The sequence below is a fragment of the Leuciscus leuciscus genome (assembly GCF_965113295.1).
Source record: "Leuciscus leuciscus genome assembly, chromosome: 16".
In the NCBI taxonomy this organism is placed as follows: domain Eukaryota; kingdom Metazoa; phylum Chordata; class Actinopteri; order Cypriniformes; family Leuciscidae; genus Leuciscus; species Leuciscus leuciscus.
The window spans coordinates 23714559-23732866 of record NC_138740.1 but is presented as its reverse complement, the minus strand read 5'-3'; the positions used below and the strand labels follow the sequence as shown (position 1 = coordinate 23732866).

At 37.4% G+C, this 18308-nt stretch overlaps 1 protein-coding gene and 1 pseudogene across 2 annotated transcripts; both read left to right on the top strand.

Moving 5' to 3' along the window:
- Positions 1–3144: 3144 nt before the first annotated feature.
- On the top strand, positions 3145–4068 carry LOC309478437 (olfactory receptor 2K2-like; the record flags this gene model as incomplete). The annotated part of the gene is made up of 1 exon (XM_082142033.1): positions 3145–4068. One exon carries the CDS (start codon positions 3145–3147, stop codon positions 4066–4068), a length of 924 nt encoding a protein of 307 aa, XP_081998159.1.
- A 1338-nt stretch (positions 4069–5406) lies between these two features.
- Positions 5407–13034, top strand: LOC309478436 (olfactory receptor 1M1-like; annotated as a pseudogene). The gene is made up of 3 exons: positions 5407–5536; positions 6550–6815; positions 12159–13034. The product of its transcript is annotated as an olfactory receptor 1M1-like (transcript).
- The last annotated feature ends 5274 nt before the right edge of the window (positions 13035–18308 follow it).

Here is an 18308-nt window from a genome sequence, read left to right as displayed (position 1 = left end):
TAACATGATTTATCGTTTTGTTTTCGTCTGAACGGTTTTACTGCCTTTTTTCCTGACTGTCGGCCGGGTCGCTGTCACGGTGATAATATTAACTGGTGAGTAAGTTAAGTTCACCTATATTAGCCGAAATATTCTTTAGTTAAAACGATAAAAAAAATAATGTTTGTGTGTTCCTTTGCCTCTTTAAAGCAAGTTAGCTCATCAGGCGGGCGGAGTCGTCGGTAACTTAAAGGGATAACGTTACTCTACCGTTTTTTCATATTAAACTATGTTATTCCCTTAACTAAGACGAGTTGATACATACCTCTCTCATCTCAGTGCGTGCACTTAATCGCTCTGGCGCGCGGCGACACTCTTTGATAGCACTTAGCTTAGCCCAGTATATATTCAATGGTATCTAACAGCAATGAATTTAGAAGTGACCAAACACATCAACGTTTTCCCTATTTAAAAACAGTTACACGAGTAGTTATACGACCAAGTAGGGTGACACAAAATAAAATGTGGCGCTTTTCTAAGCGGGTTAAAAAGGATAACTATAATGTATGGCGGAATAGCACTTTTGGGAATACTTCGACTCGGCGCAGTAAAAAGTCACGCCTGATCCTCTTCCTCTCACTTCTGTCAATAGTGGGAAGAGGTGGAGTATCCCTTTAACGTTAACCGCAGCGAATTAACGTGAAATAGCCTACTGAGGTAAAGTGAGATAGACGAAAGCCTTGTTTAAGTGCGGTTTTAATTTAAATATTTTCACGTGGGCTATATGCTTTGATTTATTTTCAAGTTTGTGATCTGGATAATGTCATCTGAAATCTGCAACGATGGAGGTGTGTGTTGGAGCCTTTTCATTGCCGTCATTATGAATAATAGTGATAACATCAACTGGTAACATTAGGTTAACTTCACCTAAATTAGCCGAAGTAAACTTATTAAACAGAGAAGCATAATAACTTTGGTATGTTCTGTCTCCTCTTTCACAACTTAACTAGTTTGGCAGATGTACAACGCAAATACTGAGTAAAACTAAGTTAAAGGGATAGTACACCTTAAACAGAAAATTATGCATGGCATCATTTACTCGCCCACAAGGTGTTATAAACCTGCATGAAGTTCTTTCTTCTAAACATAAAATAAGATATTTTGAAGAATGTTGGTAATGAAATAGTTGTTGGTCCCCATGGACTTCTATAATAGATTAAAAAAAAATAACACATGAATGTCAATGGGGACCAGTAACTGTTTGGTTACTCATGTTCTTTAAAATATCTGCGTACTGCGCAGACTCAAACTGAGCTTGACGACGTAGATGTGACGTGAGCAACCTGTTTGACAGTTGTAAGTCTTCTAGTAGCTGTGCCAAGCGAAATCTGAATCATTCCCTTCCGAATCTTGCAGAGAGGGAGAGCGTGAGTAGGAGCTGTCCATGAGCTAGGAGCAGGAGCAACTTTATGACTCTCTATGGGCTTCTCCCTTGACTTTATTGGACTTTATGCCGCCACGTCCCCCCGATTGACTGCGAGCTTCTCCTCCTGTCTATACGGTAATTTCCAGGGAGTCGCGTGGTTATGACGCAATCGTTAGCCTATTTTTTACAAAAACTGCTTCTACTGGGCCATAACGTAAGATACAGGGGAGCCTTTTATACATTGTCATGTTTCTTTAGAAATAAACAATGGACAAATGGAGTCTTTAAACGCCTCAGATGTAAAGTTATTCACTGTCAAAGTGACACCAAAATGAATGGGAGTCAATGGAATGCTAACTGCAGGTGATGGCTTGTTAGCCAATGGCGGCCCCCAGGGGTGGTACGGAATTCGAGAGCTCGATTACCCCCCTGGAGAGATCTCATAAAAAGCCAAGTGTCACACAATCATAACAGACAGATATGCATTTGTATGCACTAGATTTGGTATTTGTTCAAAGGTTACATGCAATTTGTAGGATGGTTTGTATTTATTCGTGAAGTATTATCTTGGCTCATTTATTTATATTTGTAAAACACAATACATATTTGTTACTCCACTGCATTTTCACTCAAACTGACCTTTGTACTTGCACATTGCTTTCTGTTTGTTTGCGAGTCGAGTTTTCCTTTGCAAAGCAGATCAAGTTTTTTTGCGAGTCGAGTTTTCCTTTGCGAAGTAGATCGAGATTGTTTGCAAAATGCTGGATTTGTTTGTTTAATTATGGCACATAATTCGCTCCATATGATTCTTTAGGTTATGTATATTTGCAATGCGTTTTAATCACCTAGTTGAATAAACGCCTCTTAAAACGAGCATCCGCAGGATGATTTCAAAATCCGGAAATTTTCAGAGACAGGAGAAAATATATTCTGATGATTAATTATAAATGTGTTTAGCATTCTGAAAACAAATATATTTCAGGGATTTTCTAGTTTAAGTTGTAAAGTGAGCAGAATATAGTAGTGCATGATGTTTCCTGATTCTAAACGGGGCAGCCAATCTTGGAGCCTTCCCTAGCTCTACAGTGCCCCATAAATTTCCAATGTAAATCTGTGGTGACAAATGGAACTGCAGTGAGCTCTCATAGAGAGCCATTGGGGCAGATTTTTGGCTCGGAGCCCTCCCCCCGGACAGCACACCAAATACGCATTAAACTTTACTCCCTCTAATTGTATGTTAGTGTGAACTCGTGAAAGTGACTTATACATAAGGAATATCAGCAATTCAACAAAAAGCTATAGACAACAATAATGGAGTGACATCACCTTTTGTATATTATTTGCAGTCTAAAAGCATGAACGGCCTAATTATCAAAGGGCTGATAACCCATCCCATCCTCTGACCCACTGTTATATAAACTTTGCAGGTGATTCAGCCACGAGCACTCTCCCTCAGAGCACAGAACGGTATAGGAAGAACTTTCGAGAAAACCTCAAGATTAACACTCTCTTTTTTTTCCAGGTACAAACACAATTCAGTTTATTAGTTTTCTCAAAGGATTTTCTCTGCTACATGAAGTATTTGACTGTAAATAATTATGTGTATGACCAAAATGTGTGTGTACAAAAAGAAAATGCATGTGAGGAAGTGTAAAATAAGCATTGATTATGATTGTAATTTTCCTAAGATGCTTTTGTTTATGCATTTTTGTCTGGTCTGCATTAGTTTGTCAAGTGGAATGGACAACGTCTCCTCCTTCTCCTTGTTCTCTCTCACAGCTCTGAATAACACCAGCAGGATCACTATATTCTCTTTTGCCCTCCCAGGATATTTTCTGACCATTTTTGTCAACGCAGTCTTGATTTTCATAATTGTTCTTGAGAAAGTCCTCCACCAGCCTATGTACATTTTTGTGTGCAATTTATGTATAAATGGATTATACGGAGCCACAGGATTTTATCCACCCCTACTGTATTATTTACTTAATGAAACCAATGTAATCTCTCTGGAAGAATGTGCCATACAAAGTTTTGCCATTTTTACCTATGCAATAGGGGAGTTTACTAATCTGAGCGTAATGGCATTCGATAGGTACTTAGCAATCTGCAGACCGCTATACTACCAGACTGTCATGACAACTATCACAGTTTGGAAGCTGCTGACTTTCATATGGATGTTTCCCTGCTGCACTGCAATACTGATCATACTGATGACGCTCAGGTTTCCGATCTGCATGAATCAGATAAATAAACTGTACTGCGAAACCTGGGTCTTGGAGAGACTTGCCTGCAGGGTGGACACTGCTCAGTTTGTGATCAATGGAATATTAACGTTTGCTGTTAATGCTCTGGTATGGTTTGTGTTTTTGTCATATATTAAAATAGTGATCGCTTGTAAACACTCTGTCCAAAACCACAAGAAGTTCATAACCACATGTCTGCCACATTTGGTAGCTTTTTTGAATTATGTGGTGTGGTCACTTTTTAATGCCCTATATGAGCTGTTTGGAACTAGCAGTCTGCCTCAGGGTTTTAAAAACTTGTTGTCAGTTTCCTTTGTGATTGTTCCACCTCTGGTTAATCCTATAATATATGGAATTGTATTAACTCCTATTAGGACCAAAGCAAAGTGTATATTCCAAAAACTGAGCACTGCTTTTTGATTCATAACACATCAGACCTGGAAAAATAACATGGCTCGCAAGTAGGGTTTGCGTGCTCCCTGATGATTCATGACTGTTATGATAAATATCAAAATAAAAACCATGCGAGTTTGTGGTAAAACTGTATGATATTGAATATGAATACAATAAATACATAAATATCAATAAAAAGATTGCAATGCAACTTATTTAAAGGGCCCCTATTATGGATTTTTGAAAATGACCTTTCATGTAGTATGTAACATAGCTCTGAGTGAATGAAAACATCCTGCAAAGTTTTAAATCTGAAAGTGCATCGTATATAAAGTTATTGTCTTTCAAAACTAAGAGTCGACTCTGAGTCAATGAAATGAATTGTTTTCGCGCAGACACCAGGGAAAACTTGAACCTCAAACCAGTAGCTGATTCCTGTGGATACTGGATAGCATCATGATGAGAAGATGGCGCTGTGCTCTAATGTGAAGGTAAAGCCAGTTTTTTTTTTTTTTTTTTTTTTACTGCCCAAGGACAAGCATGTGAAGAATCAGTGGTTAAAGTTAATCTTTACCACGATATCACAGCAGTATAATCGTAAACTTTTGCTGTGTTCCCTTTATTTCTCTGACAACTGCTTCTGAAATCTCAGAGTTCAATGCAGGATTCGCAAACCGCTTGGCTCTTGTAAGATGGTGTTCAAAATACTTAGTTTTGAGTTTTATATTGTGTAGGTCTCCTGCTATCTGGCTAACTCACGTTATTACTGTCTTACTGAAATACTTATGCTAATCAGTTGTGGGCCACGATTTTTTATTTGTATTTATTTATTTAAAAGGGACAGTGCATATTAATGAACATCTTAGCTTTTCAGCAATGTAAATATGCCAGAGTTAGCCCCAAGGCTATTTTACATCTGCTGTCACCCGTCAGGTCATCACAGTACCAAGTAACACAACTAAACATTGAAATTAAATATGATACAACCCAATTTAAAAGATACCACAATTTTCAACAACATATTATAAGAGATACCACAGTTAGCAGACAGGGCATCTAAAACGGCGGGCATACACATACACACAAAAGTGCTATTCTATGAACATTAAGTACATTTTAATTGTGTTAAAGTGCTATCAAATGCAGTAAAGTGCCATATTACCATATTCATTTACAACAAATACCGTTAGTGGGCACAAATTTGATGTGTCTTAAGCCATTGTTTGAGCTGGTTCTTAAAGCTTGGGTAAGTCAGACATTCTCTCACAGCAGCCGGTAACTTATTCCAGATCTCTGACCCCTTACTTGACAATACATATAGTCCAAATGTTGTACGTCTATAAGGCACCATACAATCACCTCTCGATGTCAGCACTGGGAAGTGAGTGTGCACGGCTCCGAGACGAGGTCCGTGAGTTAAGGGCCAGGGCAGAGGAGCGGTCCTTGAATGAGGAGGCATTCAGGGATAATGACACCATGGTGCTGGAACTCACAGGTCTTCCGTCCTTTGCCAAATTAATTGTTTTGTTTAATTTTCTACCAGAATTTCTTAAAGTTGGACAATCAATCACCCCATTCCAATGTTTGATCCTAACATTAATGAGACTGAGGCTTAATGTGCCGCTTTACTTTTTTGCGTACTTTTTTGGAATATCTAAGTCAACTGTCGTCAGAGTGTTCAATAGCACATTAGATTTAAAGGTGAACTAAGTAACTTTTTTTACCTTAACTGAACAGCTTCGGAGTCATTGGAATGGTTATATTACTTATTTTGGGTTGAATGGTGGTCGTTTCGCACCCCCCTGTGCCCGTGAGCGGAAAATACGCACTTGCAACTTTGAGCCGGCGGGCCGCCGGCCGCTGCGTCAGGAAGTCTCGCGTGATATCAGGTCTCACGATGTAAACAATTGCTTTACGGCCAAAAGAAATCTGCTAAAATGCTGTCATTATTGCGTTCCCTCACGCTGTCCGAACCCGAATGAAGAAGACGTTTTAAAGAATGTCCCATCTGCTTTGATGTCATTGATCTACTAGCCTCTGGTGTCTGAGAATCGCCAACGAGTTTTTACAACAGTGTTGTCAAATATCTATTCCGAAGCTGTGGGGGGAGCTCTAGAGAGAAACCTGCGAGCAAAAAGCGAGAATACAGCGAAGAAATACCGAAGCTACTGAGTGCTGCTTTAATGTATTTCAGATTATCAGATCTAATCTTATGGCCACCAAAAGAACAAATTCAAAATAGTCTCCCAATGTGTTTCAGAAATAACTTTCTGAACTGCACCTCCATCATTGATTGTTTCGAAATATTTATAGAAAAGCCAAGTAACCTGAGATGCCGTGCACAGACATACTCACAGTACAAGTACAGGACACAGTACACACTGCAAAATACCTGATCTCAATAACACCACAAGGTGTTATATCTTATGTGTCTAAAGGATGGGGTGGTCGCACAAGTGACCTGACTGAGTCGCACAAATTGTGACTTTCTTGATAAATTGTCACCAGGAGATGTCATTCTAGCTGATAGAGGCTTCAGTGTGAAAGAGACAGTGGGTCTGTATTTTGCTCAATTGAAAATACCAGCGTTTACCAAAGGCAAGCAACAGATGCATCCACTAGAGATAGAGGCAACAAGGGGACTCGCAGCCATCAGGATTCACGTGGAGCGAGTCATTGGCCTGGTGAGGAATAAGTACACTATTCTTCAGACCACCATCCCTCTGTCCCTCTGCCAAGCCGGCGCGCAAGGACAGCCCTCCATTGACAAAATGGTAACAGTTTGCTGTGCTCTTTGTAACATTTGCCCATCTGTCGTCCCTACAGAGTAGAGAGGTGATACAATTGCTTTCCTTGTAAATTTTACTGTATATAGTATCTCTTTAGTATTTGCGTTGGATCAAATGTATTTGTTACATGACTACAAACACATGCACACAATACAACATACAATATATACAATTACAAAAAAAGAATGTAATATCTGCTTTTATAATTTTTTAACTGCTCTTTAATGTTTAATTTCTTATACTGCACTGTAACTTCTTGTATTTTATCTGTTGTAATTTTTTAACCACTCTTTAATGTTGCTGATATGTGCTATACAAATAAAGCTACCTTGCTTTGCCAATTTAATTTCTTCTTTGTTTGCTTTTTGCATTCTAAACACTTCCAACTCTTTGGCACCCTGCTCGGCTTCAGAAATGACTTGTGGAAGCGATTTCGTTTGCATTGCTCGGATGTGCAAGAGAGGATGTCTGTGTCATCAACAGGGTTTCCACAGTAACATCCCTCAGGTACCTTCTCAAAGTTAGCACTTGAGGAGAGGTGTGGCACAGTAAACCATTTACCCAACAGCTCAGGTAATACCCCTGTTCTAATGAATTCTTCCACCCTAGTGTAGGCCTCATCAAAAAAGTATTGATCAAATTGGACTCATTGCATAAAAACTTATTGTGGTGTCCACACAACAAAATTTCTGTACATTACCTCAGCTACACGCATTTGGGCCTGCAGTTGGTACATGTAACTATGATCTTGCTTAAGGGTCATACCTTCCGCAGTCACAGTAAGGCAGAAATGTGGGTCGCTGACACATTCCTTGAGAGCACGGCCATTAGCATTAAAAGGACATTTTATTTAAAGCACACCACTTCCATGGCAATCACAGGTCACCACACCATCTGGCGATGCTCCTAGCCATGGTAGGTCCGGGTTGATAATGAGCCCTGATGCTGTAATGCTGAAGTTAACATGGAGATCTTGCATGGCCTTCAGGTACAACTTCCTGGCAGTGTCTTCATTTTGCAGACCCCATCTGACAAAAACATGTAAGTCTGTCAGCAATGATATTTCAAACTTTATGTAAAATCAACTAGCCTTCATTGTCCCAAATACATAGCTGTCAACTTTTGAGTTTAGCTTGGAGTGAGACTTCTCCAACGGGGAGGGGGACGGGGGTGTTTCTAGATCAGGATGCTCTCTGCACACGCAAGGTCTCTCGCTCGCTTTCTCTCTCTGCCGTGCGCGCGCTACGCGGTTTGGAGCACAGTCTCTGTCTCGCATGCGCGCTCGCTCTATATTCCGGGAGATTTTAACTAATTTGCGGCAAAACTAGTCGATTACGAGTGGCTCAACAGGTAGAGCTATAGATAAACTCATCTTTCAGGCATTTGACCGACCGGGTTGACACTGCAGCCTGAGAAATCGGGGGTGTGGCGTGTGAGCGTGTGAAACCAATCAAATGCGTATGTCTCACCGCCAATGCACAAGAGTTGGCAGCTCTGGTAATACTATGGCACGGTAATATAATTCCTGGAGTGTATTCATGATGGAATTGCAAGAAAAAGGCATGGTTAATATGTCTAACTTTCTAAACCGTATACCTGGTTGCTGCTGTTGAAAAGCGAGAAGATTGGGGATAGCAAACTCTCTATATCAGCGATGAAGAATTCTTTGTCCTGGCTGCCTCATATGAAATGCTGATGCGGTAACTCTCCCTGCTCTCTGATCAAACCATACCCTGGACTTTCTCTGCTCTCTTGTCTTCTCCTCAACTAACAAACACTCCAAAAATAACCCAATCATCAAAATGGTTGTAATGGTAATTATTATAAAAAGCATGATGTTGTACAAGTGGAGCTTGACAACACCCTTCATGGTGGGGAATGACAAGAAAAAGTTTGAGAACCACTGTTAAAGAAATCTTTTTCATATCTTACCTGCTCAGGAGTGAGATGCAGCTCCTCAAAAATCCTAGCAGCCTCCTCCAGCAGTGCGGGCAAATCAAATTCTAGCCTGGTGCTTGAGTACAGAGTAGGAAGAGGTGGTGGCATGTCCAACTGTACAGTCTTGGGCATGTATCTGATAGAATGGCCTTCTACAACTGACAAAATGGCACTTTTCTTAGGGATGGCCTCCTGGTTTTCACTGTGGTGGAGCTGTTCAAAAAACAGCTTGAGCTCATCAGTGGATGCTTTCAAGTGATGGTGCTTGTCTTGTTTTTTATCTTTCTCCTTATTTTGAAAGATGTTTGATAGTATTTCACGAGTTTTTGCCTTGGCTCTTCCCATGCACATGCTTTATCTGTGCATGCCGGTCCCTCTCTGCGCTCAACAGCAGCTAGGAGTGAGAACATTAGTGCTGTGGCGTGGCGTGGGAGCACACCTCTCCCAGTCCTGCCATACAAGTGCAGTGTGCCGTAACGACAGTCCCTGCCTCCTGCACCACTACCCATGGCCATGTTGGCTTAGTATTTAGAGCCTGTGAATGATGGACCTGTTAAGTGAAGAACAAACTGTTAAATAATAAATATTATTATTTCATATTCCTGTACTATCATAAAGGGACGATGTTGTATGTTTCTGAATGAATGAATGAATTGTATACTTGTGGTATGTTCTCTATGGAGGCTTTATACTGCCGTGTGTTTATTAGCTCAAGTGTTTGATCGAGATTATCTGATGTTTGTGGTTTCAGTTAATCAAAAATGGATCAGGAAAAGTGAGGGAGATGTTAATGGGAATGGATTTCAGTGTTCATGTTTTGCCTAAATGACTGCAACCATATTACTGTTAGCATGGCCATTGACACTCCACAAAAATCCGCAATACAATGCAGCACTGCACATTGCTTCTATGTTTATTGGCATTTAAATGTCTGTTGTGACACTTTAGGACTTTGTTAAATTTCATACCCAAGTACAAATAAGGACATTAGAGCTTTCTGCGGTCTTTCAGATTACATTAATGGTTGCTGTGCCTAATTCTCATTTTAGTCACATATACACTACACATCCAGTTATCTTTACAATATCTAATCATGAACTGCCATACATTTGTACAGTAAACTGATTTTGAACTTCAATCATATTTATTCTGATAAATATCATGTTTATTAATGATATTCATTATATTCCTTCCCTTCATGTTCTTTCAATGAGTATAAACACATCTGACATTAAAGAACATTATCCAGATTAATGACAGCTAGCCGTGAGCCGTGACTGACAGCTAGCCGTGAGCCGTGACTAACAGCTAGCCGTGAGCCGTGACTAACAGCTGTCAAGCTACCAGCTGTTAGCCACTTAGCTAGCTAACAACTCACTACCTAGTCAGAGCAAACTACCACCATTTTTTTTTATATATATAATACCTACATTTCCCATGATTAAATATAAATCCTTGGTGGCCAGGTGCCGCAATTTAACGTCTTTCACCCATCCAGCCACAGAATATTGATATGCATCAGTACTCTTGAAAGCCTTCAAGCGATCCCCACTGTATGGGAGGGGTTATGCACAAGATATATATATAATGGAAGGCCAATTGGGGCAAGTCTGGGGCAGATAATAATGGACAAAAGAAAACTGGGGGTAACAAATAAGGATTGGAGCCTAAAATATAAATTTTCTCCAGGTATCTCTCTCTCTCATTCAAATGGGCAGTTTGGGCGGCCATACCAGGCGAGATTGGTTGTACATATGGCGGCATTCTATATGTAGTGACGTAGGTGGCATCTATGAATTGGGACAGTACTTGGGCAGCAACTGATGATGTTTCACAAGTCCATAAGAACACAAGTACAGACAAGAACGCATATTGAGAAACGGCTAAGGTCCCAAGATAAACATGTTGTAGGAGAGTCCACAACAACATTAGTAAACTTTAAAATAGCATAATAGGGGCCCTTTAATCATTAGAACACTGATCCACTTGTCCTTCCCTAGAATAGATCATTAATCAAGTTAATAATCTACATTCACTTTTGGAACATTTATTTTATATAAACAAAAAGCAAATCATAAAAGAGATTTCTAAATAAGTGTCCATTTCTGCATTCATGTCTGGCACTGTACATGGCAAAGTTTTATCAATTTTGAAAATGACAAAAAAGGGCTACTATAATAACAATAAAAATATAATCTTGGCTTGAAAAGAGTTAACAATAGGGTTGTGAATGCTTTTTTAATCTATGTAAATATTTTAGGAAACAGCCATACTATAGTTGTTATGTAAGCTGTAAAATGGTAGTGTTGTCCATTGCCTCTGTTTATGCTCAAATGAACTATGAGATTATTAATTAAAAATAGAATTTACTTCATACGGATGCCTTAAAGGTATAGTTCATCCAAAAATGAAAATTCTGAAGAATATTGGTAACCAAACAATTGATGGGCCCAAGTCCATTTGGTTACTGACATTCTTCAAAATATCTTCTTTTGTGTCTCAGCAGAAGAAAGAAATTCATATAGGATTGGAACAACTTGAGGGTGAGCAAGTTATGACAGAATTAAAATTTTTGTGTGAACAATCCCTTTAAACTGTTTCTTGGAAAACATGAGGAACTGTATCCCTTAGAATGAACAGCTGGCCTTTCAATTCATTCACAATTTATTGTTTGCTTTACTAAGCCTTTGGTGTTTATGATGAGACTTAATTTTAGCTAATGAGTTAAAGAGTTTCTGCTGGACCTCCATTTTCCTGAAATCAGAGTTTACAGAATTACAGAAGGATAAAATCGAACGGTGACTCTCTTAAAGAGGAGTTCGGTGGCCTTCTCGAAATCACAGGAGCATGCCTATGTTCCCACAGCCCTATGTTCCCACAGCCCTATGTTCCATCATGTCCCCATTTCTAACCCTAACCCTAACTCTAACCCTAAGCCTACCCTAACCCTAACCCTAACCCTACCCTTCATAGGGGACTTGGGCTTAGTTAGTTAACATACCTAAACTTACCCCTCACAGGAGGAAGACTTGTCTGGGATGTAATTGGGCTATCCACTTGACTTAGGGTTTCATTTTCAGAAAAATATTGTGAGAACATAGGACTGTGGGAACATATGGTTGTGGGAACATAGGGCTGTGGGAACATAGGGCCTACATTTTCAGTAAAAAAAAAAATTCGTAGAAATGTGGGAACATAGGGATGACCCCGAAATGACAGCCCTTTAAGCCAAGACCTTTTGTTGATGTTTTTTTTTTTTTTTTTTTAAATGGCTTATACATCTATTTTAAATGATTTTAAGTCTTCCAACAGTATAACACAAGAAACACAATACTGAAAACAAGAGAAATTCTAGGTTGTTTGTGTCGCCCTTGTTTGATCTGGAGCCAGATATTTGAGAAGGAATGGCTAACCCTCATTCTCACTGTCACGGCTCTGAATAAGTGGGACTGGACCAGCAGGATCATAGTTTTTTCTTTTGCACTTCCAGGTTACTTTCTGACTAATGTTCTGAATGCCACCTTGATTATGATTATTGCTTTTGAAAAAGTTCTGCATGATATCGATGCCAATGTACATTTTCTTGTGTAACCTCTGTGTTAATGATCTGTGTGGAACAACAGGGTTTTATCCCAGGGCTTTTGCATATTTACTCACAGAAACAAATAGAAATTCACTTGAGGAATGCATTGTACAAGGTCTTGTCATTGTCGTCTATGCAGTTGGTGAATTGAAGTTGCACTTCAATTAAAAAATGTAAGTGTCATGGCAGTTTATAGGTACATAGCAAAATGTCAACCTTTAGATTATCATAGTATTATGTCACCTTTCACTGTGCTGAGCCTGGTGACTTTTACTTGGATAGTCCTTGTTTTTGTATGTGTAATGGCAGTTTCATTGACTTTGAAACACCCATTTTCAGACATGACACAAATAAACTTTTCTGTGAAAGCATTTCTTTGTTGAATCTTGGATGCAAACAAGATATTTTTCAAAGGATCTATAATAGATTTATCTATATCAGCATGTCTGTCTTTTTTGTTTTTGTTCTGGTTTCCTATTTAAAAATAATTCTAACTTGTAGAAAATCTAAAGTAAATCAAGAGAAGTTGTATGCCACACTTGATTTCCTTTCTGAACACAACCTGTAGTCTTTTTTTATTCTCTCTGCACTGTTTTTAAAATAGAAACATTGTCTCGTTATATACTTCTTTGTCTGTCATATTCCTGACTGTTCCCCCTATTGTATATATGGTAAAAAATTAGCTCCAATCAGGGCAAAAATACTGTATTTTCTCAAGTTCAAGGATTAAAAACATGTAGCATTTTGCGGTTATGGTTAACCAAACAGTTTCTGGTCTCCATTGAATTCCATAGTATTTATTTTTTCATATGGAAGTCAGTGGGGACCAGCAACTGTTTGGTTACCTAAAATATTTTATTTTGTGTTCAAAAGGAGAAATAAACTCAGGTTTAGAACAATTTGAGGGTGAGTAAATGATTACAGATTTTTTTACTTTTGGGTGAATTATCCCTTTAAAAGTTTTATTTTGAACTGCAGAAGCAAGTGTGCTCAAATAATGTTATTTAAACATGATAATGTATTCTTTGAGCAGTACTAAATGTAGGCTACATGATTTAATATCTAAGAAATATATGTATATATGCCTTGCTTATGGATTGGCAATTGACACTGCATATAACACATCTTTAATGCTATTAAAGTAAATAAAAATGAATCAGGCCTGTATCACATGCTTTAACACAGCAGTTGGATGTTTTATCTGGATCTGTATTGGATGTTATGAACAATGAAAACAGCTGAATCTCAGACAAGAAAACGGATATCAATGTAACACTTTAATGCCATCTTCTGGTAAAAACCTATATGCCACACAGGATATTTGTTTATTGGCAAGCCATATTCTTTCCTCATGTTTTCACACTAGCTCCATTTCACTGCCTCCAACCAAAACACAACTAGCCAAATGTAAAGATGTTAATGCAACCTATGAAGTAAAAAATTGTGGCTTATCCAAAGTTTTGAATATAGTTCTAGTTGATCCATTATTCTTATTTGTTAATATCTCACTATCAATAATGAAACCTAATCTGAAAAAGTTAGGTTTCAAGAAGATATATATAAAAAATATATATATATTATATATGGGTAGCTTGCATACAATGAATACAGGGCAATTTAAAAAATATTTCTTAAGCGTTTCAGCAAAGCACAATTGCAAAAATTCTCAAGAACAAAGATTCAAAGAAAGGCTTCAGCAAGTATTTGCCTGATGGTATTTCTGCATAAATGTTCACAATAACTGATAGATGTCACAAGTGGCTGGATATTAGTAGCTCATGAAAACGAAGAGTACAACGAAATAGTCTTTAATTCCATAATTCACAGGAGATGGGGTATAAACACAGGGAATACATCCACTTTACGGACAAGACAGGACCATAGACAGTAAAATAAACTTTTTTTTTTACGGCGGTTGGCATCCATCTTTTTGGTGCATTATCGCCTCCATCTGTTCCAGAGTGTGGATCAATCAATAAGTATCTAATTCTACAATTAGTTGGGATAGAGGGCCGGGAGAGGAAATAATAATAATAATAGAAAAAAATAAAAAATAAATAAAATATATATATATCGTACCCATCATACCCTATAACAAAGTCCAGTTTCCCTTAAATAAACTATTAGTTCTCTCACCGGTTCTCTTTGTCTCATACTTAGGGTTGTTTAAGTGAGTTCCTGCACCCCTATAGCTCCTTCAGTTTATTTTCTATCAACTCTCTCTGCGTCTTATATTTTCTACAATATAGAATGGCATGCTCCACAGATTCCTCTTCCTGGCAATCCTCACATAGACCAGTCTGATGTTTCCCTATCATTTTTAATGTTTTATTTAGAGCACAATGTCCCAACCTTAACACAAGGGGGGGGACAATAACATACACTCACCTAAAGGATTATTAGGAACACCTGTTCAATTTCTCATTAATGCAATTATCTAATCAACCAATCACATGGCAGTTGCTTCAATGCATTTAGGGGTGTGGTCCTGGTCAAGACAATCTCCTGAACTCCAAACTGAATGTCAGAATGGGAAAGAAAGGTGATTTAAGCAATTTTGAGCGTGGCATGGTTGTTGGTGCCAGAAGGGCCAGTCTGAGTATTTCACAATCTGCTCAGTTACTGGGATTTTCACGCACAACCATTTCTAGGGTTGGGCTAACAGCAGAAGACCCCACCGGGTACCACTACAAATAGGAAAAAGAGGCTACAATTTGAACAAGCTCACCAAAATTGGACAGTTGAAGACTGGAAAAATGTTGCCTGGTCTGATGAGTCTCGATTTCTGTTGAGACATTCAGATGGTAGAGTCAGAATTTGGCGTAAACAGAATGAGAACATGGATCCATCATCCCTTGTTACCACTGTGCAGGCTGGTGGTGGTGGTGTAATGGTGTGGGTGATGTTTTCTTGGCACACTTTAGGCCCCTTAGTGCCAATTGGGCATCGTTTAAATGCCTTTATGACCACCATGTACGCATCCTCTGATGGCTACTTCCAGCAGGATAATGCACCATGTCACAAAGGTCGAATCATTTCAAATTGGTTTCTTGAATATGACAATGAGTTCACTGAACTAAAATGGCCCCCACAGTCACCAGATCTCAACCCAATAGAGCATCTTTGGGATGTGGTGGAACGGGAGCTTCGTGCCCTGGATGTGCATCCCACAAATCTCCATCAACTGCAAGATGCTATCCTATCAATATGGGCCAACATTTCTAAAGAATGCTTTCAGCACCTTGTTGAATCAATGCCACGTAGAATTAAGGCAGTTCTGAAGGCAAAAGGGGGTCAAACACAGTTTTAGTATGGTGTTCCTAATAATCCTTTAGGTGAGTGTAAATCTAACAAAAGATGGCGCAAACATTCAAATTTATATTTACAAAACTTTTACTATTTTTTAATGTTTTTGAAATAAGTATCTTTGCTCGCCAAGGCGGCGTTTATTTAAGCAGAAATGCAGAAAAAACATTAATTTTATGAAATAGTATTACAATTTATTTTTTTATTAAAAAAAATAGCTATCATTCCTGTGATAGCAAAGCTGAATTTCCAGCAGCATTACTCCAGTCTTCAGTGTCACATTCTACTATGCTGATTTGCTGCTCAAGAAACATTTATTATTATTGTTGTTATTATTATTATCAATGTTTAAAACAGTTTTTGCTGCTTAAAATTTATTTGTGGAAACAACGATACGGTCAAATATGGTAAGAAAAAAGAGAGAGAAAAAAGGATGCATTAAATTGATCAAAAGTGACAATGAAGACATTTATACTGCTACAAAAGATTTCTTATTTAATAAATGCTTTAATAAATTTAATAAATAAATTTAATAATTGCTGTTCAATGAACTTTCTATTCATCAAAGAATCCTGGGAAAAGTATCACCATTTCCACAAAAATGTTAAGCTGCAAAAACGGTTTTCAACAATGATAATAATAATAATAATAATAAATGTTTCTTGAGTATATCAAATCAGCATTTCTGAAGGATCATGTGACACTGAAGACTGCAATGATGCTGAAAATTCAGCTTTGCCATCAGAGGAATAAATAAAAAAATGTAAATGTATTTAAATAGAAAACAATTATTTTAAATTGTAATACAAAAAATTCTCAAGTTTAAAAAATTCAGTTTTTACTGTATTTTTGATTAAATAAATGCAGCCTTGGTTGAGCATACGAGACTAAAAAAAAATAATGTTTCCAAACTTTTGACAGATACTGTCAAAGTGTGTGTGTCTTAGCATTTGACACTGGCTATCTTTTGTGGTATTAAACCCAATAAAGCAGGCCTGTACCACATGAAAACAGTGGTTAGTTTTCATAAATATAGTTGCTCAAAATAGATTGTCGTGATCAATGATAACACTGAAACTATCTAAAGTGTCAAAGTAACACTTTGGTGCCATCTTCTGGCTAAAAACCTACATGTATATGATTTTTGCAAAAATACTGGCAAGCCAAAATCCAAAGGTTTGAATATCATTCTGTTGTTCCATTATTATATTGTTATTTGCAGACACCCATCAATGATTAAACTGAATCTGAAAAATGCTATAGTGCAAGAAGATGACGCTCCAAATCATACTTTAAATAATATATGGGTATTGCATGAAAGACATCCTAAACAAATAATGCAATGTCCCAATGTAACTGATAAAAACATTCACTTTTCACAATCCAATATGAATAATATAATTATAATATAATATAATTAAATATATAACTATTTTATATATATATTACATGGCTTGGTTGAATTCTAATGTAGAATGCAGTTTTAAATCAATATTTTGTGTCAAATTATTGATTTATTTGGTAGGTAGCCATGTAATAAGCGGGATAATGTAGACCTGAAGGTCCCGATCAGCCTGTCAGGGTTGTATTCACTACAACAATCGCCTCACTCTACATTATCCCTTACATATATATATATATATATATATATATATATATATATATATATATATATATATATATATATATATATATATATATATATATATATATATATATATATATATATATATATATATATATATAATAGTTATATATTTAATTTCTAATTATAACTGTAAATTGATGATATACTTTTAAAATATATTTATAATTTAAAGTTTACATTATTTCACTTTAGTTCAATTTGATTACACTTTTCTGAATTTTCTCCTTCTTCTAAATTTCTGTTACATAAGACAACTGTGCTGTACTGTTTGCCAAGTAACTTTAAAAATTTTGCAACAAGAGCCTACATTTTAAATGAAATACATTAAGGAATTTACTGGACATTATTGGAAATGAAATATTATTTACTGTAGAAATTGAGTCTAGTGTCCTGTAAAAAAGCAACTAATACAAGGGCCATAACTATAAGGTTTGAGTAAAAAAAAAATAAAAAAAAACATCTATCTGTTTCAAACATCTATTTTTGTGAATTCTTTCCTCCAAACTAAAATCCCAAGTTAGCGTTGTCTACAGAAGTGAACACAATAAAACCATACTGGCATATGCAAGAGTCAAATACAGAGGGTCTCAGCAATGTCAGGATACTCAAAATTAAGACACGTAAAAATTAAAGCCATCTGGATAAGCATGTGTTTCGGATCAGGTGATGATTTTTTTAAGTTGATAATTTGCTGCAGCCTCAAACACGTGATGGTGTGAATGCCTCTTGCGTTTTGGTATTTTCTGATTACACCAAATAAGATTAAGAACAGTACGTCTATTCATTCTGCTGCATAATTCAATTTTTAACTAAAAGTCTGATTGGAGTGGTTTCAGATGAGTTACTCCTCCTTCTAGAGACACATGGAAAATAAGACCCAGCCTGACCAGAGTACTGAGCAAACGTCTCAGGAGTGCCATCATCCGAAGAAACCAACATGAAACCTCAGAGTATACTTGTCTTGCTTGTCCTTGCCGTCTTAGCATTGCACTGTAAGTTTTGT